Source organism: Schistocerca gregaria, chromosome X (genome assembly GCF_023897955.1).
Source record: "Schistocerca gregaria isolate iqSchGreg1 chromosome X, iqSchGreg1.2, whole genome shotgun sequence".
NCBI classification, from domain to species: domain Eukaryota; kingdom Metazoa; phylum Arthropoda; class Insecta; order Orthoptera; family Acrididae; genus Schistocerca; species Schistocerca gregaria.
In genome coordinates, this window is record NC_064931.1 from 303,205,755 (window position 1) to 303,232,319 (window position 26,565).

The following is a 26,565-nucleotide window of genomic DNA, read 5'->3' on the forward strand; positions in this document are numbered from 1 at the left end:
GGGGCCGAGATTAGGCTTTAAGTGCTGTCGACGACGAAGTCAATAGAGACGGAACGTAACCTCGGATTCAGTAAGGATGGGAAAGGTAGAAGGAAGGGAAGAAGATAAGGGTTTAACCTTCAGTCGTCACTGAGCTGATTCGAGAGGGAGCACAAGCTCGGGTTGTTTCAAGGATGGGGAGGGAAATCGGGGTGCCCTTTCTGGTATTTATCTGAAGGGATTTAGGGAAATCACGGAAAATCTGAAGCAGAATGGCGAGACGCAGGTTTGAACCATCGTATCGTCCTCCTGAAAGCGAGTCCAGTGTACTAACCGCTGCGCCACGTCGCTCGATTTGTATGGGGAAGAAATCGGCCTTATAGTTTTCAAAGAAACCGTGACCGAATTGGTCATGCGAGTTAGAGAAAACACGGAAAATCTAAATCTGAATAGCCTGACGAGAATTTGAAACACCTACTTCTCGAATACGAATCCTGTGTCATTACGTTATGTGGTGGAGTTTCTCAACAACTTAAGTGGCACACGTTTCAAGTGTGACACTTTGTATAACGGAGAGGTTTACTCTTAAATTTACAGACACGTATGTTCTAACAAGTGAGAATTTTTTGTTTCCTCAAACACACCTAGACACCTAGCGAGTGCAGAGTGAGGGACATGAGATTCGAGTATCTACACCAAAGAAGAACAAGAAAATTATTTATATTAAGTGTACTAATGACATTTTTCATAACTGTAGCATTAGGCAGCAGTTACAGTGATACTGTGAACAGAATTTATGAAGAAACTTGCTGAGTATCCTGCATTTCCCAGGTTCGTATTTATTCCAATTCTGTTAGATCATTTCATGGTTCCTCTTTCCTGTCCATCTCCGTCACCCCTCACCCTCCGCTCACTTCCGCCAACCCACAGTCTCTGCTGCTCCTTCATCTCTCTGTCCATCTGCTCTTTTCCCTTCTGTCCGTCGCCTCCTCCCCACTCTGACTACTACTTTTCTTGTCCCTGCAATCAGCTCTTCACTCCACCTCCAACTGTCTCCTCCTTTCCCTAGTCACTGTCCATCTCCATCCCCCCTGCCCCCACCCCCCCCTCCAAATCACTCTGGCCACCTCCTCTTCTGTCCCTCTGTCTACACTCCTGGAAATTGAAATAAGAACACCGTGAATTCATTGTCCCAGGAAGGGGAAACTTTATTGACACATTCCTGGGGTCAGATACATTACATGATCACACTGACAGAACCACAGGCACATAGACACAGGCAACAGAGCATGCACAATGTCGGCACTAGTACAGTGTATATCCACCTTTCGCAGCAATGCAGGCTGCTATTCTCCCATGGAGACGATCGTAGAGATGCTGGATGTAGTCCTGTGGAACGGCTTGCCATGCCATTTCCACCTGGCGCCTCAGTTGGACCAGCGTTCGTGCTGGACGTGCAGACTGCGTGAGACGACGCTTCATCCAGTCCCAAACATGCTCAATGGGGGACAGATCCGGAGATCTTGCTGGCCAGGGTAGTTGACTTACACCTTCTAGAGCACGTTGGGTGGCACGGGATACATGCGGACGTGCATTGTCCTGTTGCAACAGCAAGTTCCCTTGCCGGTCTAGGAATGGTAGAACGATGGTTTCGATGATGGTTTGGATGTACCGTGCACTATTCAGTGTCCCCTCGACGATCACCAGAGGTGTACGGCCAGTGTAGGAGATCGCTCCCCACACCATGATGCCGGGTGTTGGCCCTGTGTGCCTCGGTCGTATGCAGTCCTGATTGTGGCGCTCACCTGCACGGCGCCAAACACACATACGACCATCATTGGCACCAAGGCAGAAGCGACTCTCATCGTTGAAGACGACACGTCTCCATTCGTCCCTCCATTCACGCCTGTCGCGACACCACTGGAGGCGGGCTGCACGATGTTGGGGCGTGAGCGGAAGACGGCCTAACGGTGTGCGGGACCGTAGCCCAGCTTCATTGAGACGGTTGCGAATGGTCCTCGCCGATACCCCAGGAGCAACAGTGTCCCTAATTTGCTGGGAAGTGGCGGTGCGGTCCTCTACGGCACTGCGTAGGATCCTACGGTCTTGGCTTGCATCCGTGCGTCGCTGCGGTCCGGTCCCAGGTCGACGGGCACGTGCACCTTCCGCCGACCACTGGCGACAACATCGATGTACTGTGGAGACCTCATGCCCCACGTGTTAGCAATTCGGCGGTACGTCCACCTGGCCTCCCGCATGCCCACTATACGCCCTCGCTCAAAGTCCGTCAACTGCACATACGGTTCACGTCCACGCTGTCGCGGCATGCTGCCAGTGTTAAAGACTGCGCTGGAGCACCGTATGCCACGGCAAACTGGCTGACACTGACGGCGGCGGTGCACAAATGCTGCGCAGCTAGCGCCATTCGACGGCCAACACCGCGGTTCCAGGTGTGTCCGCTGTGCCCTGCGTGTGATCATTGCTTGTACAGCTCTCTCGCAGTGTCCGGAGCAAGTATGGTGGGTCTGACACACCGGTGTCAATGTGTTCTTTTTTCCATTTCCAGGAGTGTATTTCTTCCTCCCTGATCTGACCACATCGTCCTCTCTTTTCTCTCAGTCAGTCTGTACATCTCCTGTTCTTCCCTCGATTTCCCCCTCCCCCTCTTTCGGTCCATCTTCTCCTCTAACATATCCTGCTTTCCCCTCTCTGTCAGTCCATGTCCTCCTCCCACACTTCTGTCTCTACTTTGTCGCTCCCCATCAATAGGAGATTGTTATACTCATAGTATTTCTTTCCAGATAATAAACAACAGGCTTACCAGGATTGTTCGTCACTGATCGATGGGTTTAGGATCACCGTTCCCCGCAAACGAACGTGTCACACATATTTCACACAAATTTTTTCACATCTTTCCTCTTTATCTGAGTTTCACCAAGAGTTTCGTTTTTGCGCAGCTCAACATTTATGACGTATGTCCTGAAGTACTGTATGTTTCGCACAATAATATAATTTTGTTTTTACATTCAGTGGCAAGTCTTGCGAATATAGTAGCAAAGACGTAATAAATTTAGGCTTCCTGCGTGGCACAGCAGTTTTTCACGCACCTCAGTGCAAATGACGTCATATCTCCTAAACAATGTGTCAGTGTGGCAGTGTGGTTTCAGTTGCCTGAGTCTTCAGTCGCGTGTGTGTGTGAAGTGCGTCTGCGTGCGTTTGTGTGTATGTGTGTGTGTGTGTGTGTGTGTGTGTGGTTGTGTGTGTGTATCTATTGTTGATGAAGGCATTAATCGTCGAGAACTTTAACTGCGAGAGTGTTTTTGTTCCGCCTATCCGAGACTCAGTATCTCGGCTATATGGTGAGTAGCAACTTTCCTTCTCATAATACTGTTACATTCCGTCCTGGATTTTACGTTGTTTGATATATATATATCCCGTGTGGGGTTGTTGGTACCCCCATTGGGGGCCGCCTCTGGTAGCCGATAGGGGAAAGCTTCCTAGATACAGGTGGCACTGGGGAAATGAAATATCCGTGGCGGACCAAAAACCGACAAAATACACAAACCCAAAGGTGTCTGTTCAGCCTCTGGCGGCCAGCGGTCAGCGTCTGTTCCTCTAGTTGAGGTGGCTGCACTAAAATATTCTCGAACTCAAAAATCGAGTCTTATACCAGTGGTCTCAATAGAGGTCACCACAAAAAACAAAATTCAACTTGAACGCATGATGGAAGAGACAACCACAGAGTCACTACCCTAGGCACCAATCGATAGACTGGATTAACCTGATCATCGTATTCTAGGAGATCGGGGACACCACGCGGAGAAAAATTGGAGCTTCTCAAAGACTTCTCATACTCTCAAAACAAAACGTAAAAACTTTATTGGCACAATTAATGTGAACACACTCACTAAAACAGGCAAATTAAAGCAACTCACCAGTGCAATGGGAAAATTTGACCTGAAGGTCACTGCACAGCAAGAGACAAGATTTATGGATTAACGACACTTTAACTTAGAAAATTACAGGATCTACAAGGGCAAACCTGTCATAAAAGTAAGAGAAAAACTACAATTTTTCGGAATTGGATTTGCCGTACACACTTCCCTACTCGACTCAGTTATTGAATTCACGTCTCCCAATGAAAGAGTCTCCCTGCTCATAGTAATATCAGATAATAGAGCCTACACTTCTATCAATAGGCACGCCCCCATGATTCACCACAGTAAAATCGATCCTGAAACAGTGGACAATTTCTGGCAAACAGTAGAAGAAACACAAAATAAAATACCAAGGCACCATGTAAAAATCTTATTAGGCGATTTTGACTCACATTTAGACCAGGAAAACCAATTTAGAGATTTCACTGGCCCCCATACCGAACAAAAACGCACGCACCAACAAGAATTGTGAAAAACCAATCGACGTCTGCAGAAACTTGGGACTGAAAATCATGAGTACCTAATTTCAAAAACGTGCCCGTAAATTAACCACATCGGGATTGCTGTCTTAGATAGGGTGAATACCAAATTTACCATGTCGCAATTTCCAAGTAAAACATAAAAAGAAAATCTAAACGTCAGAACCTGCGAAGGTGTCTTCTCCAAATAAAAACAAACTTCCAACCCAACAGAATGCTAAAAAGGCCATGCAAAAGTACCAAACCAAAGCCGGAACATCTGAAACCCAACAAAGAAAAAAATCATTATGCAAATCAATCAGGAGAAATCAACAGACTGGAAGAAAGTAACAGAGAAAATTCAGGAAGCCATCAAATTAGGATAACGCATTCGCACGAGGAACATCGCTGGTGGAATGCAACCTGACATCAGGCAGTCGAGAACCGAATAACTGCGCAGAAAGAATTTCGCAGTCACAAAACTGACGAACACTGGGGGAACTTGCTTAAAACCCAAAAACAGACCTCAAAAATAATTAGAAAAGAAAAACGGGGATATGACAAGAACAGACTGTGCGAAATCCAGTAAGGTTTCACTAAAAATAATAGAAGACATTTCTATAAGACTTTCAGAAAAAACTTCATGGATACCAAGCGCCTAGCTTGTGCTTCAAAAATCCCGATGGCTCTTTGGAAACTAACACGAAAAATAACAGCAAAATCTTAGCCCAGTATTTCATCTCCCTCCTTAACTGCGAAACACACCAAGAAAAACTTGTCTCTCCTTCTCCAGTATTGACACACCCAGAATCACATGCCCGGGATCTGGAAGAAATGATGGAGCTAGAAAATAACAAAGCACCAGAAGAGGATGGGATCATTGCTGAATTCTGGAAGCCTACTCTTATGCAGAAACTACGTCATATAATATCAGACATAAGGATGACAGAGGAAATACCAGAGGACTGGAAATGAGCTCACCAGCTACACAAAAAGAGTGACAAGACAGACAGACCTCAACAATTACAGAGGAATTTCCCTGCTCCCAGTCGCTTACAAAATCCTTTCCAAAGCACTTTTATACAGGACAGAACCCCAAGCAGATCCACTAATTGGTGAATACCAGGACGGAATCAGGAAAGGATGATCAAGTGCGGAACAAATCTGGTACTTAAAGACGATTTTATAAAATAAGAAATGGAGAAACACAGTAATTACATACATCAACTTCAGAAAAGCATACAATTCAGTGGACCGTGAAACCCTGTTTCAAACCATGGAAGAATTTGGGATCGACCGAAAGACACGAAAAGTCACAGAACAGACACTTACAGGAACAATATATAAAGTGAAACTCATGGGCTAAATATCAGAACGCTTCGAAATCAAATCTGGAGTCCGACAGGGGGACGGACTATCCCCAGTGCTTTTCAATATTGTTCTAGATATATCATGAGGGAATGGGAATCTAATGTAAAGGGCATCCAAATTAGTATCACAAAAGAGAACCGAATTAAAGTCGAGGGCCTTGCTTTCGCTGACGATCTTGCAATTATCAGCAGTAATAGAACAGAAGTGATTCACGCAGTGAAAAAACTACATCATATTTCACAAAAACCGACTACAGATATCTTATGAAAAAACCAAACATATGGAAAGACAGCCAGAAAATAAATTCCCTTCAATCACAAAGCGTAATAAAATTACACAAGTCTGCCATTTTAAATACCGAGACGAAACTATACAGTCCTCACGACTAAACCGAATCGCCAATGAAGAAAGAATCACCAAGCTCCAGAAGGCCTACAAGTTAACATGAACGCATTACAACAAGAAGTGCTTTTTGACAGACGCAAAATTTACTGCACTATAGAAGCAATCTACGCAGCTGAAACAATGGTGATTGATGGTCATTCAAAAATTAGGGAACTAGAAAATCAGGGAAGAAAAATTCTCAGGAAGATTTACGGGGCAACCAACAAAAATGGCATGTGGATGAAGAGACCACAAAACGAGCTCTGTATTAAGACCAACACAGTAACAGGCGAAATCAGAAAACGCATAGCCAAATTTTGTGCGCATATCTACAGGATTGAATGCTCCAGAACAGCAAGGAAAATTTTCAGTATTATAACAAAGAGTAAGTGTGGCAGAGAGCGGCTGAAAGAAGTCCAGATGGATCTACAACAGATCAACACAAAAAATCTGCGTGCCGGAACAACATCAAGAGTGTGAAGTTTGAGGAAAGGACATTGCGCCAGCCCGGTAAAAAATAGACAGAAGAAAGGAAGAAGGAGCGTTCTTAGAGAATGAAGAGTTTCAATAGTTTATAGCGTTTACTGTATTTGGCTTTAAAATATGATGACAAACAAACACAAGAGAACTATAAAATATAGAGAGAGAGAAGGCACAGTTCATTCAATTTTTACGATCAGACCGTCGGAGGAGCTTATGAAAAGCTCTTGAGCAATAAAAATGTTTTTAAATTTTTACTGTTGCTATACGTTTCACGCACTTTTCTGGACTCCGCTTGTAAGGTCACCCAAGAGTATCTACTTTACACGTCTGTGTCTTTTTCTTTCGGGTGTAAATATTATGGTGCTGTCACGTTAGACAGAATTCCGTTTGTTGTCTAAAACATGTACTTGATAGCTTAAGATCTCCATCAGATTGCCACTAATGGGAGCGAGTGTGAACTGTACAGATGGCTGAATGCCGTACCAGCGTGCAGATGATGAAGACACTACACATGGAAGCTGTTATCAAAAATCAGAAGTAGTAACCGCGCACTGTCACATTGGAGCTCCTTACATCAGTACTATAGTACACTATTCATGACACCCTACCAACTTACTCGACAAGTTGATGTTTCCTCTAAGGTTCAGGAAAATCTTTTTATCTTTTTATCTTCCCCTGCAAAGAATATCTCAAATTAGAGAAAAGGAGAAGAGAAGAGTTGATCATACTGCCATTGCAACTCCATAGCAGCGAGAAAATTGTAAATGAGTCCGGGATTACTTTGAGGCAAGCAAACGCTTGTCACTGGAAAGTTTGCTATATACTGGCTGGCTCTGAGCACTATGCGACATAACGTCTGAGGTCATCAGTCACCTAGAACTTAGAACTAATTAAACCTAACTAACCTAAGGACATCACACACATCCATGCCCGAGTCAGGATTCGAACCGTAGCGGTCGCACAGTTACCGACTGTAGCGCCTCGAACCGCACGGCCACTCTGGCCGACTACTGGCTGGCTATAATTAATATGACGGTGTTCCGAATGCTAAAGTGCGGCCTGGATGCACCGCAGGACGCTGAAATGTCACAAGGTATGTTCATTAACTGGTGCGCTTCAGGACCATTCTGACAACATAACAGCTCTTACTTCCTGTCACCAGCTGAATATAAGGCTCTGCAAGCAGTCGGAATGTGAAATGTTTCCGGTTTCGACGTCAGTACGCTGTTTGTCGCTTGGTGACGCGTCTTGATTTCGTATGTGAAGTGACTGTTGGTGTAAAGGATGAAGAGGATTTAAGTTTTCGGTACGAAAGGCAATGGCTATTGAGAAGGAAGACCAGGCACTGCTGGTAAAGATGTTTTATCAGAACGGCAGCAAGCCGACCGTGCTGCACATGCTTCATATTCTCCAGCTAATCCTAGAGCTGTCTGTCAGGAGTTTTCTGGTCAATAGTTCAAAAGATTTTGCGACGCATTTTACACTGATATCCCCACATGTTTCAGAATTTGAACCAGATGTAGCCCCAAGATAGGCCACAACACCATTACTTTGCTCTTGCTTCTTTGGTAGGCGTTGAAATGTGGTAGGAAAATATTCTTTGGATGGAAAAAGCACATTTTACTCTGTACGATGCCGCGAATGCGCAGAACTATCGCATATGGGATTCTGTTACACCACATGTTGTGCAGGAACATCCACTGCACTCAGGTTATGTGACTGTGTGGTGTGGTTTCACAGGCTCCGTAATTGTCTGTCCATTTTTCTTCAACGAGATGACACATCGCTGGCCTATTGATTATAAAGCGAGATCTATACGTTTGTCTTAATGTAGTATTTCAGACTGTAGTGATGGATTTAGTTACGCCCACATTGGAGCTGGTAGAATAGCTTTGAATTTTGCACGGGGTGTTAGATTTATTAATTGAACAATAATAGCATTTGAGTGTGGTGTATGCAAATTAATTATAAATAAGTAGATTAAATGTGCCAATTGCAGTAATGTAAAGTGATTACGTTATAATCGTTTGTTTTTACAAGCTATAGTGTTTGGACGACTGTTCTATGATTTCACTTACATTTTAAAAAACAATTAATACATTTTCATTCCTTAGATAAAGTAATAATATGACGATTGTACAGATAAGAGTCTTTCATATTCGTTGCTAGGATTGTTAGTCATTGATGTTGAAAGTGTCAGCAGACGATGATGAATCAGCAGCTAGCGGGACGGTTGTCACTGCGCTGAGGTGCAGAGCCTTGGGCCCAGTGTCCCACACGAAGACTGCGACCCAAGTCTTTACTTTTAAGTCCAGCACTCAAGTGCATATTGCGACAATCTCTCCACCAGCATTCCATGGGAGTTTCGATGCATATGACTGGTCAACCAGCTCAAGTTCCTCTACTCGCTAATTCACGTATTTTCAACAAAATTCATAGTTCCTGCGTATCACCATTTTGTTTCCACCCTAAATACATTATGGAGAGCTCCAACTTCTCTGATTTCCGGAACGGATCTACCATTTAGTCTTTAAGAGACATTTTGCTTTACAACTCGAGATGATTTTTAAAATATTCAATCTTTGTCAGAAGGTATTCTGACATAAACTCCATCATTAGTGGAGTACATTTGGCACATCTACATCAAATGACGTGAGTGTGAATTATGAAACCTTTATGATTCTAATATTGATGTGGTTGTGAGTGATATACAGATTGTCATATCTACGTTTTATAGCTTTCAAATGCTGAACGACTACACCTCTTGTTCGTGTTCGAGACTACTCTCATATGATGATAACATGGAAACTTGTATTAAATTTTTTGAACTGCAGCTGATGGTGTGCAGCCAATTGTCATTCAACAAACTCTCTAAAGCTGTGGAGCAAACAGCAGAGAATATTTTTATGTCATTTACCCCACACAGACTTTGAGAAGCTTTTCTAATTGTACCAATTTTTGTAATTGTACCAATTGTACCAATTTTGTAATTGTACCAATTGTATCAATTCTAATCGACCTAAGAACAGGCTGGAGGCATCTCCATCCCATGCAGTCCGTCAATGACACTAGGTGGCCCACTTATGGTAGTAGATTCCAAGTAGTTAACTAGTGTCCATCTCGTGTCCCTGAGCGACTGGGGTCCTGTCAGGATGCATCATACAATTTAAAGGATACAGTAGCCTTTCGGCAACAATAACATGTTGTTTAGCATTCATTCCTTCCCCCTTGTCTTCTGAGGGAGTGGGCAGATTGTCTCCAGTCACATCATCATATATCCTTCTAGCTTCAAGCTAAGTGTATCCGTCCATGAAAAACAGCCACAGATATGTAGTCTCGTCTGGCAAAACTGAATGACTTGTTGCATGAAGTATCCAAATATCAGGACAGCGCTCAGAGCTAGATATATTTCATCTAAAGTGTAAACCACCACGTTACTGTTCTGGTTGTTTCAGAGCCCGAAGGACCGACACAGCTCATTGCTATTTGATTCAAGGGATGTGGTACTCCAGTCAAGACGAAGTATATAGCAGTATGAGAGCTCAAGCTCAACTGTTTCTCAGCTATGGACCTTTTCACAACCTTTGGGGTCGGAAAGGCACAGAATACAGCTGTAAACAAGAGAGCTGAAATAGCACTTTCCGTTCATGTTTTGCCTTGTTCCTGACGGAGAGCAGAAAAGAGACCATTTCTTTAAACTATACTATTTATTTTTGTCAAACACTTTCATAAAATTGTTTTAGTGGCAATGCAACTTCAACGTATCAATCATTCACAGTATCCATACAGAGCGTAATTAAAAAAAAAAAAAACTGTCCCATATTCTAACACAAGATGCTTCTCGTCCAATCTAGTAGTAAACCTGATCAAGTATTTGATCAAATATGGACCATTCTGTTCTGAGACAGCCATCTGTCTGTTGATCATATATGAGTTGTCCAATGGGCTTAACACTCATTCTTAGACATAATTCACACCTCCAGCCTCCATCTCAAAGAATAACAAAATAGCTCCCCTCGGATTTGATCACACGCATGATACGAACATCCGGCAATCTGCGCAAATTTTCGATGGGTTAGGAATGCACCAATTCTTTTACATACACACACAGTCAGAAAACAAAAATGATCAGACCGTGCTATTTGATACATGGACCAGTGAAACTCCCATGAAATGTCTGTGATATGTACCGTCGTATGAGCTGTAGAATATGCAGTCGTGCATGAACTACATCCCTTGTATTTCTGTAATGGTAACCTTCTCCAGTATTTAGGGTAATTTGTGGTATGGCAATATTGCAAAAAAGTACCTGTCAGATTTTCTGAAAATTTGTATGACCAACTTAATCTGTCACCTATAATCTCTACCCACATTTTCATATTAAAGTGAACATAATGTCTTGCTGCATTGATAGAGTGAGGCTTCACATCCGCCTGTACATGGTTACTGAGGTATTATAGTTTACTGCAGTATACTATCCCACTGTACGTGAGTCACACCTCACTCGTGAATTAAATCCAATCTGGGAACTGCGTAACTTTGGTGACCTGTCTCAGAATCAATTATAAGAACTGTTATCTTGCATGATGGCTGGTGTCTGGGGAGATTACACGAGCTCTAAGTGGTTTGGGTGATGTTACTGTTTGTGCAGAACTGAGTACATAAAACGAGCTTCATGCCTTCAGCAGCTCTAACTCTTCGCATAGTTGCTAAAATCCCTCTTCCAGTTGTTGCTGCACTCGCTCCTCCACATCCAGCATGCGATCGATACGAGGTTTACACTCTCTTTTTGTTGCGAATGATCTATGTCTGGAAGCCCCCCCAAGAAAGCTCTGCGTTTCTTAGATTCAGTTGCGGATATTATTCGTCGTACGGAATGTGGCTGTCGATTAACGTCGTTGCCTGAACTGTAGTAATATACTATAACTTTAATTTTCAAAATGGAATAACAGAACTCCGTTTCGCTGCTTACGTTGGTAAAATTCCACATAGTCACAAACATTTTTCTGATGCGAACAAAAGCTGAAAAAGATACTTACGAACTAGATGATGTAGGAGACAATAGTAAGTACTATATCGGACAACCGTACCAGAATGAGAGGACTACTTGTAGAGACAGACACAAACAATTGTAAATCAGCAATGAATTCGAGCAAGGATGGCGGCCTGCGCTACTGAGAACAGACTTTTCTCGAAACAGGTAAAACTTTAATCTCAAACCCAGATTTATTTTTTGCTGAGTTAGCTGACTCGACGAGAATTTGCTACAATGAAGGAGAAGTTCACCTGTTATCACATGAGGATGATGGGCAGCTGGTTTCTCGTTATGCTGAGGTCTACATATCATGTGACTACTAGTATAGATGAGTTGAGCATTGCAGGGTGTAGGTTAGCATCTCACGTTTTTAGAGCAGAAATCGAGACAGGAGACTATACCCTTTTCATCAGTATTACTATAAGTTTAAGAACATTTACAGTCATAGATTTTGTTTGGAGTGTAATATGAAGGTATGCCATACAGAAGCAGAATTTCATATTAAATCCTTCGTAATACTAAGTGTACATTGAGCATCTGCAGGCAATTTTAATGTGTTCAGAAATCACCTTGAACGTCTATTGACATACTGGTATTTAACAGCAAGAAATAAGAGATAAATGTTTCACTTTTACAATGTAGATTTCCTAAAAATTCTTATAGTAAGAATTTTACAGTACATTTACAGACAGATATAATGAACGAAATTACACTTCAGAAAGAATAGTCAACGACCACGCAACCCATCGCATGCAATCCGTTTCTTGTGTTGAATTATGATGCTGAACAGGACATACAGTCTACTAAATCTGAGTTCGAGAGGCTAGTTGATAAACCAAAAATAGATGATTTTAGGAACCTCCTGAAAAACATGATCTGGAGTGATGCACGCGAAACTAATGGCATATCTTGAAGTTGTGGTTTGTTGGAGTAGTTTCGGCTGACGAGGAGAACACAGAAAGTGCCATAATCCGATTTCCCCAAAACTCTTCGCTCAGTGGAGAAAGAGTCAAAATAAGAAAACACGTATCTCGGCTTACTCGTATATCCTCGATCATTTCGGTGATAATGACTGTCAAAGTTTTCGTCGCACTTTACAAGCATGTAAGCCGTCGGTAATCTCAGCAGAAACACCAGCACAGTGGCTAGTTCAGCGGTCTCTCTTTTGGGCCCCGTCCCGGAAACCCGACAATTGTTTTCATTTTATTTTATTTTTTACATGTATCTACCTACAGTATGTCTTTTGAAGGTTACTACTCGAATGTTCCTTATAAAGTTAGGGGAAACAAAGGTGTTATATTAATTACAAAATTATAACTGGGTCTTTACAATAAGTGTCATACATTTGTTATAAATATATGTGTGAATGATATTTGCAGGTGTTACAGCCTTTCTCATTCTCATATTCTCACATTTCATTCTTATTAAAATTCTTGTATATTACTCTTATGTTTATTCTTCAGAATGACAGGGTGCGTTCCCTTGGATGATACCGATCATACATAGATCGAAATAACTCTGTACACCATAAGCATCGCGCTAAGGCAGGTTTTTCACAGCTACATTTCTTCGCATAAATCACACTCGGGAAAGAAACTTCGTTAACATTGCTGAAGATTTCATACGTTGACAATAACTTCTCGGCAAACCACGCATTAAGTAATACTTTACAGAGAACTGGCCCTTGCAGTTTGTTGTGAATCAAGATACACTACAGGAATTTCATAGATAACAGTTTCAAATAATATTCTCATCAATTTCTTTTTAATTGATTCACCAGACATACAAGTAGCAGACGAATAAGGACGACAGTATTTCCAGACACACTGGAAGACATTCGCGTAGTAATCTTCTATGGACATGGCTAGATAAATGAAGAACAAAAATAGGGATAACAATCCGGTTGCGAATGCCACTTCGCCTCCGCTTCTGTTGAACTATTTTCTCGCTAAAAGTGCCTCGAAAACTATGTCGGTGTTTTCTCAGAAACGGTCGAGTATCCACTGGTAATTCGAGACAGGCGTTCTGTTATTTTGACCTCTGTTCCACTGAGAGATTTCTGAGAAATCCGGTTATCGGGCTTGACATATTCTCCTCTTGAGTACAAAGAGCTTTGAATTCTGACCATTCATTTCCCGGTAGTTGGCCTACGCTGACACCGATTCGCTTCCTGGCTGTTGATCTGTGCCAACTTATAACACTGACGTGCCGTGACACCCTAATGTTACCCTTTGAGAGGATTTCAAAATTCGACCATGCGTGTGTGTAATGGAAAAGGGTATCGGACTATCATTTCGAATTTTGTAAAGTTAAAAGAACTACCAAACGGGCTTTAACCTTGGAAGTTAACAGAAGTGGTGAAATCACAAGTGAATGAAATATATGAACGGTCGCCAACCTAATTAGGCACATTTATTTGGAAATATGTGTTTGAGATAATAGGATATTAGTTACTGAAGTTACTTTTGTTGACATTTCCCTTTGAATAGCAAACAGGACACAAACTGACCAGTGCACTCTGTATTGCACACACACAGACAGCAAAATTGCACTGAGCTCGTACTAATCACAGCCACTCTCAAAAGTATTACTTAATCAATTTCTGAAACATCACTAATTTTGAAAATGAGTGGCTTTTACCTTGACTGACATGAAAAACACAAAAAAATCTGAATAACATCTAAATACACTGTTTAAGCTTACTGTTACGAGGCTTCCTAGCAACGGTAATAATTGAATGTTTTCTTAATAGGTGGAAAATATGGTGGGGACCCATAAACAGGTGTAGTTTTACTAGCCGAGGATATTCGATTATTGCTTTGCAAGGTAATAAAACACTACACTGGCTATAATTAACTTCAAGAGGAACCATTCATGATGGGTACCAAAACTATACTATCTTCGAAAATGTGCATGACTTCACTTCTAACACTACTACCATAAGCCTGTTCATTAAAGATTTATATGTACTTGAACTTTAGTCACCTGTGACGCAGGTATTCTTGGCAATAATGTTTACACAATATTGCACTGTAATCTTACAAAATTATATTTTAGAATAAACTAAGAATACTTTAGCAAAAGTCTACCTAGCTTCACTTTTGTGGTTTTAGTTTTTAAATAATTAAGGTTTTCACTTTCTTATTATTGAATTATTGTACTTATTTTTCCTACCTTAACAACTTTACTTGGAGTAGTTCATTAATAAAGCATCCAAATTTTACTCTTACTTTAACTTTTGCTACTTTTTTTACATTAGACAAAACAGACACTTTTAAACACATGAATCCAAGAATTGTTCATTTAAATCAGCATACTAGGTTTTAGTAGCACTTAGGTGAGGACCCTATGTAGGTTCATAATCAGGACTGAAGTTATGGTTTCGACCACGAATTGACGTTTTATGTGATTATTATTGAAACAAGAAACAAATTAACTGATTAATGCCCATATATATTACTTAACTGAATGTATGAAGTCTGTAAAGCAGAGGAGAAGGTTAGCGGCACGCGATATGGCGGTTAAGTGTACTCACTGATCTTGATGGGCGAATGTCCTATAAAATCTCTTCTTGGTATCGGATTTTCAACGTATTAGAGCCATTCCATCATTCCGTGAATACCAAATAATAGCCAGGTCCACATCCGAGGCAGATCCCTTCTAATGCAGCTCCCAACTGCTATTCTTATTACCGTGCTAAGGCTAGCCACATACTGCGTGCCTTTGATACAAAGGATCCGCTCAGTTTGACCGCCAAACCCACCTATTACATCGCGCCATGCAACTTGCGTTGCGGAGGGACTTCCCTACAGCGTTTACATGTTACAAATACAAGTGGCCTAAGAATAAACCAGCTTTCAGCAAATATACTTTTTTCCTAAACACATTCATATTACAATAATTTGAAATTTCGACGGAGTCTTTTGCTTTTGTCATATATTCATTACAAAACCCTAATTTTCTTGCCTTACATCTAGGAGTTCAAACAACAAAGAATGCACACTTCATAAATTGTAGATAAACAGTTACTATAAATAAACCTACGCCTAATCGATATAAGTGTTACAAACTCTGTAATTGGAGGACGTAAATGTTGCTTTTCGCTACACCATAAGGTGTTAGTTTCATGTTTCAGAGTCAGAACTCCATGCATTGCGCATTTATCTGGTTCTTTGTGAGTCTTTAATGCGAAGTTCATCGGGTGATTTCTTTTGTTTTCCTGAATGCGAGCTACGCAGATGAGGAACCCTCACTTCGTTCTACTTTCAGTCTTCCTATCGATGTCAGTAAAGTCGTGCATAACCAACTTTAGCTTCTCATGTTACCTTTCTGTGTTTTTGTTTTTCCAAGAGACCCATTTCAATAATATTGTACGTCGGTCTTCAATTGAATAGATGACTATTACTTTGATAGTGAGTTCCGTTTATGAAACCTGCTTCTTACAAATTCGCCCATGATTGGGTGATCCTTATTTAAGAAATATAGTCAGAAATACACTAAGGTGTTGTTTCAGTGTGGCAGTGTTTACGTGTTAGTGGTTACATTGTGCGCAGTGGCCGTATTATTAATGGAATGTTGCGTTACGCTTTAAAGAGTTTACTGTGGGACCGAGTGGGTAGTATTCGCAGGTTTCTGTTTCGGAGCACAAACCAGTTACTAATATATATTGCTTTAAGCCCCTTAAATTAAAATGTTTTTAAGATATTATTTTACTTGTGTCCACACCCATGAGCACGTTTTCTTGGTATTGTGGCAGTACATTACTTTATCTGTTTTTCTTTGCAAATATTTATTCCTTATTCTTATTTTCTGACATGTTCCACGGCCTGGAAGATCTCCACACTATGGACCTATTGGAACTAAACCTGAATTTAATGTAATATAATCTCTGGGAAAGAAGAAAGACGGATAATATTACATTAATTTATAAAAAAAGGAAACTCACGGGCGACTCAATTATAGACTGCTGCTGTGCTGGGGGAAGAACGCTCCTCTCGCTTTTGTGAATAGAGTAGATGGGAGTATCATTGAGTGGAATGCCATCGGCCATTCTAATTACCGTCAGTGTACCTACAGAACGCAGGATGGACAACATGTGCGAAATTATTATGTTTCATTGCATACAGATCATTTGCGCCTGGCGCATGGACTGCTCCATCACCAGGTACAAAACGTTCTTGACAGCTGGTGTTCAGAACACTCTAAATGCCTGTCATCAACTGACGTGTTAAAAATGAGATATCACGGAAAGATATGAATACATCTCTGTGTGATATTAAGAATACGTTCTTCGACGTTGTGTCTACCTAGCCTAAGTCACTGGAATCAGTTTATGAAATGAAGTGACTAAAACACGAAGTGAAGCTACTTAATACCCTCCGTAAACTCTACAACTTTATGTAAGTCATTCAGTTATATATTTTTGAATTATAGCCAAAATTTCGTGAACAGAAATTAATTCTTAGACTTCAAGTATGAAATGAAGCTCAAGAGCAATTGAATCAGAGACACGTCGTGGAACTAATGTGTGTGTAAAGTAAATCACATGCAAAACGCTACTGTGACGAATTCTAGAGAAACTGATCTAGCTTTTGGTGCCTTTACCAAGTAATTATGACAGCAGACATGGAACGAATCCAGAGGCGACGATCTAAGATTGTTACAGGTCTTCACAGCCAGTTCAAAAGAGTATCAGAAATGCTCGGGGAACTTGTATGGGAATTCTTGGAAGAGAGACAACAAAGTTCACACGCAACCTTTTACGGTATATTTAGAGACCCTGTAGTCGAGGAAGACTGTGCGAGAGTTATTCAGTCACCGTCGAATATCTCGTGAATATTCCCGAAAATAAATACTAGGCAGCGTACAGGGAATGTGCGGAGTTATTCCTTCCTCACTGACTGCGAGATGAAACTGGTCAGAAAATCGGTAATTTTGATACGAAGTACTTTCCGTCAAACTGTATATAGTGACCTGTGGAGTATATATGTAAATGTCGTTACAAACATCATAATAAAATTTCTTCAAAGTCTCTAAAATTGCCTATTTAACGACGAAAACAGATTAAATCCGAAGGTAGAAATCAGCTAACTACTTCAGTTCACCAAAGTACTGAGCTACGTCGTATAAATGCCAGTTCGTATCTCAATGACACGTGGCAAACTTTAAATGTTAACTGAACCAGAATTTGCAATAACTACTCAAGCGAAAACTTGTAAGCTGTTGACACTGAACGTAACTCGTAAAATATTTACATATTCATTATATGGGTCCGACACATAGCCCAACAACAATTGCGCCCGTCAACAACTCTACTTAATCCATCACTTCCAGGCAAAAATTGCTACTGCTCGTTACTCCACTCCCACCTCTTCGTTTCCAGACAGTCCGAGTCATACTTATCTCCGTGATTGCCACCGTGTCGTATTTTCAGTTTGCTTCAAGTTTCTATTACATCGTAACTTGCTCCGAGAGGCAGTTTCTATAATGGATTCCTCCGAGTAAGAGTTACGACAATGGTAGGGTCTGAATCATACACTGACGAGACGAATTATTATGACCATCTGCTTAAGAGAGCGTAGGACCGCCTTTGGGAGATAGTAGAGAGTAGCGATTCTGGCTGACGTAAGTTCGACAGGTGCTTGGCAGGTTTCCGGAGGTATTTGGCAGCAGATACCTACGCACAGCTAAAACAATACCCACAAATTACGTGTCGGTGGTTTGTGAAGGTCGTAGCAAACGCCGTGTAGCGTTCCAGATGTGTTCGTCGTGTCCATATTAGGCGAATATTGTATCCAAGACGTCAATGTGAATTCACTGTCAAGCTCCTCAAAACACTGCAGGACGATTCTGGTATTATGACACGGACAGTTATCTTTCTGGAGGGTGCCATCGCCACCGGGGAAGACATCAACCAGTAAGCGATGTAGGTGGTCCGCATCCACATTCACATAGTTTATAGCTACCGTTAAGCCTCCAGAAACTACCAGAGGTACAGTGGAAGCCTAGGTGAATGTTTCTCATTGCATAATTCCTTCCCCAGCAGCTTGTTTGTGTTTTTCGGTGCAACTTTCGAGCAGCTGTTGGCTAGGATGACGACCGCCGATTTAGTGTAAAAAGAAACTTCATTCATCCGACGATGCCCCATGTTTATATTGATCCAAAGTCAAATCTCGGTGATCCTGCGCTCACAGCAAACGTTTCGGACAATATCGTCGGTTCGGAATGGAAAAAAGTAGGGATCTCCCGCTGCGGAGACCCATGCTCAAAAATATGCTCTAAACAGTGCTGCGAAATACTCGTACCTGCATCAGTATTGTAATCTGTCTTCAGGTCTGCCACTGAATGCCGCCTACCCTGCTTTACAGAGAGACAAAAGCCTCCTTCTTCCACATCCTGTGAACAGTCGTTGCGTCCAGAACCGTGTCGACGCAGTTGAACCACTTTCCGACGATACTGACGATAGTAGCGCGCGAAAAGCCGACCTGCCTTGCCGTTCACGTGGTGCTTGTTCCGAGGTGCTGGGTTATAACACACTGCCCTTTGTCAAACTCGCAGTCAGCGTATTTCCCGGTTTTTGACCCTATTACTAATAGAATGATCCCCCATTCTTCTCATCTCCGGCTGCATGCTTTCCTCATCTTACTGGTAACGCACTGACATGAGTGGCTCCTGCTTACGAGTAATGGCAAGCGTTCCGATTCACATTCCGGTCCTATGTGTTCCCCGAAGATGATACGCACAAAGAGTCTAAGTCACATCTATCTACATCTGTTTGTGAGAAGTGCGAAAAATGATGAAAAATTAAACTCAGATGCATTACTTGTAAATTTTTCTAGTGTTATTTTAAGAAGATGTGGGAAATATTCGTAGGAGTTGCTTATTCTGAACCAGGAACAACTGACATTTAATGAAAATAAATGTAAGTGTTTGTAAATTCTCTTTTTGATACATTCTGACTACTTCATTTTCAGGGCTGATTGACTTCATGGTGAGCAGTCATCCCATTGCAGTCACTCTTCGCGAACACGTCGTTTTTAAGGTGATTCCCATGATGAATCCCGATGGAGTCTTCCTGGGAAACTACAGGTAAGAACATGAAGACGGCCTTACTTTCTGTTACTTCCACGCCGTGTTCAAGATCCTAGTTATGCAATAATAGAAAAAGATTTACTTTCAGATTAAGGCAGAGATTATTTTATAAGGCTTTTCTGTTCTCGTGAACGGTGAGAGCCAAAAAAAAAGAAATTATTTGTCATTGTCCATGAAATCCATTCGGGAAAGCTGGATGGTCCTGCTATTGTTTTGAGTGCACCAAGGGTGGGAGTGTTTCCTTTTTTCCTTTTGCCTTCATTTTTCTTTCCTGTTTATTCGCTTGCTAAGAGGACGCCTACTTAATATTCTGCTGTGGTACTGTCGCAATGCCGCAAAACGCGAGCCAATGTCTGTGTCGTGAACAAAGAGAGCTGCCACGAGCGTAAACAATTGCGATGTTCGCCGTGGCTCAACAGAAAATACAGTACTGACTCGCTTATTTACCACATATTGACAACTGCTAAGTTATTTAACTATTCATACCGGACACAGGCTAAACCAAGCATATTGTAATGCCTAGCAGACAATGAAAATGTGTGAAATAGCAATCTTTTTTCTTCATTAATACACGATCTAATTCAGAAATTTACGTAGGGGCGTTGCACACTACCATTTTATTGAGAGAGCTGCTCACAGTGTCTTTCCTTGGTAATTAAATGACGGAAGAAATTTTTCACACTTCCGGCGATTGCGAAATGTTGTAAAAATATGGAATAAAGCAGTGTGCCGGATCTAAACAGAAACCCGTTCAACGGACACCATCTGAGCCAACCTTAGACTACTCGATTTCCTACTTGATGAAGTGTTAAGCTTGACATAGCAGCCACTTTCCTTTGGCGTTTTCCTTAATGTGTTAATGGAAGTGAAGTATGCGTAGTACGGTGACTGCGCAGTGTAATATTGTGTTTATGTCACTCCCAGTCATTTAAGTCACCTCCACAAACAGTTCTACATAAAATTAATAACGAAAACACTCATCCCAACTCCACGTACAGTCTCGCTGCTACGTTAGTCATGACTCGGAATTTCTTTTTCACACTCATTAGTGTGGCTGCTGGATATATCAGTCTGTTGTCAGTTTCCAAATTAAGCAGATCAGTCTATTCTGAATTCCTTGATGTAGTTCTGATATGCCTCGTTCTACCATGCGTAACGCTATCGTGTGCTTTATTTTATGAAACTGGGCCTCGTTCATGGTGCTATGAGCAACCGGACGTTCTAGGAGGAGGAGGAGGATGAGGATCACCGAAGTCATCAGAGTTGACAACAGTTGACAACTTCTGTAAAACAAGTCTACCATAAGCTAATCCCAGTCAGACTAATTCTACAACTTTCTTTGTTGACTGAAAATTTCTTTTAACTGCGATCAAATTGTCATGCTGGACAATCTATACTTTCAAATCTGTTAGGTCAAATCAAGTTTCCTAGGGTTGAATGTGAGGCATAATCTGAAAGAGGGTGGATATGGAAGAATGGGGCATTTAAGTATGAGGGCTATGTTTTTCTTTCAAGGTCCGATCACTCGCGGAAAAAAGCAAAGATAAAATCCGATGAATTTTTGCACAGAAATGTTGCACAGGGTCCCAGTCAATCGCTTCATGTCGCACAGTTAACATGTAAAGTTGCCTAGAACAATAGAATCTTCCTGCAAGTGTGAATGACGTGCTGTCATTTCTTCATGCTGAGGGGCCGTGCCTGATTCCCACGAGCCCACATGATGTAACTGTCATGAGTGACAGTGGAGTATGGCAGTTGTGCAGTAACTTTGAAACTGGACGTACAGACGTTCACGATGGCGGCAGTCAGAGCAGAAAGCGAGCGTCATCCGATTGCCTAGTTCTGCGAGATTATTTGGCGATTCGAGAAAATCGCTGCTACGAGCAATTCAGGACAAGCGAATAGGAATATCGTCACCAGGCATTGTCCTTCTTCATAACAAAGTTCAGTGGTAAATTTCCGTTGCAACAAAGACGCTCCTGCAACTTTTTCAATGCGAAGTGTTTCATCAATCACCATACAGCCGGATCAGCATTTAGGCACAGACAAGGAGTTGCAGACTAGAGTAGAGAACTGGCAGAAATCACAAACGAATGCCTTCCACGATGAGGATATTGAAAAGTTAGTACCACACTATCACAAATATTTACGTCGGTGCTGCAGCTATGCAGAGAAGTAGCTAGAAGGTGTAGCTAAATGTTGCAAATAAAACATTTTGGAAAAAGATATGGCCCTCGTACATTATTTTAGAACTCTCCTCAAAATTCTAAAATTACACACTTTAGATACTACTGGACTGAGCATATTGAGATTGGGAATCAATGATCGGGAACGAATGATTCAGGCGGTAAGGGGTCTTGAGAAATGCATGGGAGGCACCTGTTTGTGATCTGCTTACGTTTCAGTGTCGGCGTCGCTGATGCTATCTTAAAAAATCACCGTCAACCTTCAGACTAGTGTCCACATTGGATTTTCCATCTGGGGTAACATCAATTCTTTGTGATACAACAGGCATATTTGTCAGTATGCAGAAAAATTTCATGCGCCATTTTAATAAATGCACTGAGACTCGAGTTCTTTAGTGTGAACAATTCCTATGAGCTAAAATGTTGTTATTATGAGTCCATTATTCATGTCAATGACAAACCATACATACATTTCTGACAGTCACTCCCTGATCTAAGAACAATCAGTGAAGGATCCTCAATCATCTGCATAATTTTAACCATAATGCTTCCGACTTTTATAATCACTACGTATCTTGTTGTAAACGATAGCGTGTACTTTGAACAACGGTTAAGTGATATGCAACTCCCGGCAGGTTTACTTACAGTTACAGCACTGTTACACGAGGGTCACCAATAAGTGTGACCGTCTCTCATTTGTGTGATGTTTACCGCACTATCCCACAACCCTGAGTGCGTTGAATGAGCACATTTTGCTAACATGTTAGGAGCGTAGTTATCGCACGTCCATGTACGGGAATTGTTATTTATAGCCTAGGGGCTCATCAGTTGGCTCATTTACGCGTGTCCTGATAATCAAATTGTGGCAGTTACGTAATGGGTTTCCAATTTAATGATGTTAGCTCTGCAGTACTGTATTACGAGGGATATACGGGAACTAATATGATTTTGTGAGTTAGTCAGATTAAAAACGCAGGCATTTTCGGCTACAAAATCTTGTTTCTGTAGGCAACTACAAATAATTTTTCCATGAGGGCACTCACCGTCTTGCCTAACTGTGGAAAAAATGTATTAGCAGTTATGGAAATTTCTTTCGAAATCATAAACATTTTACTTACTTACTTTCTTTCGATCGTCCAGTTAACTGGACTGCTTCAAATGGTTCAAATGGCTCTGAGCACTATGGGACTTAACTTCTAAGGTCTTCAGTCCCCTAAAACTTATAACTACTTAAACTTAAAGAACACCACGCACGTCCATGCCCGAGGTAGGATTCGAACCTGCGACCGTAGCGGTAGCGCGGTTACAGACTGTAGCGCCTAGAACCGCTCGGCCACCCAGGCAGGCAATTGGACAGCTCTTTGTATAAGATATATTCATGGACATCTTTTCTGATGAAACAAAGAAATCCACCTCTGTTACTGGAATACTGATACCTTACTATTTTATAAGTTTTATTTTCGCGTCGAATACAGTGCAACAGCATAATGACAATTTCAGAATGTTTAATAAATGAGAAAGAACCATGTCATATTCACCTGTGGGGCACTATGGACCTGGAAGTTATTGGGAAGAAAAACGTAAAATTCTCTTAAATAGTTTCCAACACCTGATCACTGAGACCATGGAAGTGATAAGATAATGACTTTTGGGAACTTATACTAAGCTTTTCCCAATGTGTTCTCACGTTAACGAATAATAAACTTGAAATCGGAATAATAATAATAATAATAATAATAATAATAATGATAACGGAAATATTCTACTTTTTATCTGCCAAAAACTATTACATTTTCAGTTAAAACCTTTTTTTAAAGATTGAAACATACTGTGGCATTAACATGCAAAAAGAAAAGCCATTTCCTTATCCTGTGGTTACGCTGCATATTTTAGTATATAGTGACGTACGGAACTATAAAACAGAAATTCAACATTGCTGAAATATGCGAAGGAGGTTTTGGTCTTAAACTTAATGATGTTGTGCTATAAGGATACATGACTTCTTCTTGGCGTTTATGGGACAGCGAAATTGACTTCGAGGCCAGAGAACGAATCGTGGTAGTTCCAGGGGGAATATGATTTGCACGATCACCCTCTTTAATGCCTTAATATTACAGTGAAGCATAGTGCTATCAGCCTGCTAACGTGGTCTCTCTGGTGGAATCGGAAAAGGGAAGTGATTAATAGCAGTCGTAAAACTTAATCGAAATGTCGGAGAGATGAGGAGAGGGCCAAACGATTTTCCATGAAGCTGCTCCTCCGTTTTTACAGCTTCTTATGGATCTTTGGAATACCCATGTTCAAGATGTCATGCAATTTAGTGCTACATAAGCTTATAGAATAGGTAATATTGAATTAGTCTCAAGAATTATGTAGGTTATTACCTACTTATCGTAGCAAATTGTTTTCTGAGAAAACGCATTGTCCAGCACATTTGCGACACACCAACAAGCAAATATTCTACTCAAGTTGAACTGCATTGTAGTAACTTCTTCACTTAAAATGTAATTTTAGCCTAGGACACCTGAGAGAGCAAATTACCAGACGACTTTCTTAATGCTGCTGCTCCGTTTTTATAGCTAATTCTGTCCCTGTAGAGTATTCCTGTTCAAAACTCCCGTAACTTAATGGTACATAAGTTTACCGAGTTGATAACAAGGAATTAGTCTATAGGTTTTTGTAGATTATTACCTCCAGATCATTATAAATTGTTCTCGGAAATAAAGCTTTGGCTAGCACATTTGACACACACTGAAAAGCTAACTTCTTCAATTAAAAATTACATGTAGGGAAGGATGCCTGAAAGAGTTAATTACAACAATGAACACTAAAAATATTTAAAAAGTGGCACCTTTGAGGAATGATGGGTGTTCACATCAAAAAAATTACGTTTTCGTTTGTTAAGGCCTAGAGGTGTGCTCTACGTTGAAAATTTCTCCATTGCTGCTATAAAAAAAAAAAATACTTAAAACAAAAATTTCGGGAAGAGTTAGGTAACGTTAAAATACGCTTCAAAAGGAGCTAGCTCCTCGTAGTTTTTAATTATCTTCTAATTCAACTGTAACAAGATGATTTTTTCGTTAAGTTATTTGAATACGGCAGCACATTTTAAAGAGTTTAACTTCTGTAAAATATACTTTCTTGCCAAATATATACCAACAGTGCGTTCTTCACTGTAATAGACTACTGTACATACTTCCTGTAATAATATTCATACTATGCATTTTTATATAGAAACCACCCACTTGTGTCAGCTCACCCGTATTGACGTTGGTGACGTTTTTGCAACACTTTCTAATGTGTAGGACTATTAATCCACAAACTTATGTTGTAATTAAGTGGAACCATTGCGCATATTTATAAAGAGGAAGCTACATCTCGCATAAAAGACGATATGTCTGTGACGCATGGAAAGGTGCAGCATACAGCTTCCTTGGAGCGTCGCATGAATCCAAATAAAGTTTTGTATGCAACATGTCCTTGTTAACGCAGTCATTAAAGGCGGAGTACAGCCTCAGTTTGCGGAACGACGAAGAAAATCTAACATACTATTAAAAATTCATCCAGATATTTTGGTGATGATGAACTGCATCCCACAACAAAAAAATGGCACTAAGCACTATGAGATTTAACATCTGAGGTCATCAGTCCCCTAGAACTTAGATCGACTTAAACCTAACTAACCTAAGGACATCACACACGTCCATGCCCGAGGGAGTTTTCTAAACTGCGACCGTAGCAGCCACGTGTTTCCGGACTGAAGCGCCTAGAACCGCTCTAGCACATCCCACAACACCTTAATACGAGTCCAGTGCCTTTACTGTGAAAAAAGTATATTTTGATACAGCGAGGAAATCGACCTGTTACTCTGACAACTTTCTAAAGGGCAACAAAGGTGTGTAACGTCTTTCGGTGTGAGACTGTGACTATGCATGTCTTTATCATTGTCCTTTGGCTTCGTGCCTATAAAGCCATCCATAACATGTACGTATTAACTCTGGCGCCGGCCGGGGTGGCCGGTCGGTTCTAGGCCCTACTGTCAGGAACCGCGCGATCGCTACGGTCGCAGGTTCGAATCCTGCCTCGGGCATGGATGTGTGTGATGTCCTTAGGTTAGTTAGGTTTAAGTAGTTCTAAGTTCTAGGGGACTGATGACCTCAGAAGCTAAGTCCCATAGTGCTCAGAGCAACTTGAACCATTTAACTACAGTCAGTATTGAGAGCTTTGTACGTCGAATCGCATTCACACACAAATAACAATGTTACAGCAATTCTACATTAAATGTAAGTCATAGAAGTAACATTCTTCACCCTTACGTTCGTTCTCATGTCAGTGCATGAGGCGATGATTTCATGCAACAAACCGAGCAAGGTATTGTGGTGTGTAGGAAACTATGTGATGTATCCAAATCACTAAAATTCTTTTATTAAACGGGACTATCCTTTCTTTCATATGAGTATTGTATACCAAATGATTATTATTCCCTTGGTGTAGTGAGCACAATTAGACAACTGTTGGGGTGTTCCCAAGCTAGGGAGCCTCCATGTGGTGTGCGTATGACGTCTGGAGTGTCTACTACGGAGGATGGGTTGGGTTGTTTTTGGGAAGGAGACCAGACAGCGAGGTCATCGGTCTCATCG

The 26,565-nt window shown here is 41.2% G+C and overlaps 1 protein-coding gene across 1 annotated transcript in view; it reads left to right on the forward strand.

The window, feature by feature from the left end:
• The window catches only part of LOC126298039 (cytosolic carboxypeptidase 6), a 1,900,625-nt gene that overhangs the window by 1,164,717 nt on the left and 709,343 nt on the right, over positions 1-26,565 (forward strand). Inside the window, exon 7 of the mRNA XM_049989358.1 lies at positions 19,622-19,736. Within this exon, the coding sequence (XP_049845315.1) occupies positions 19,622-19,736 (115 nt within the window). The remainder of the gene's footprint in view (positions 1-19,621; positions 19,737-26,565) is intronic.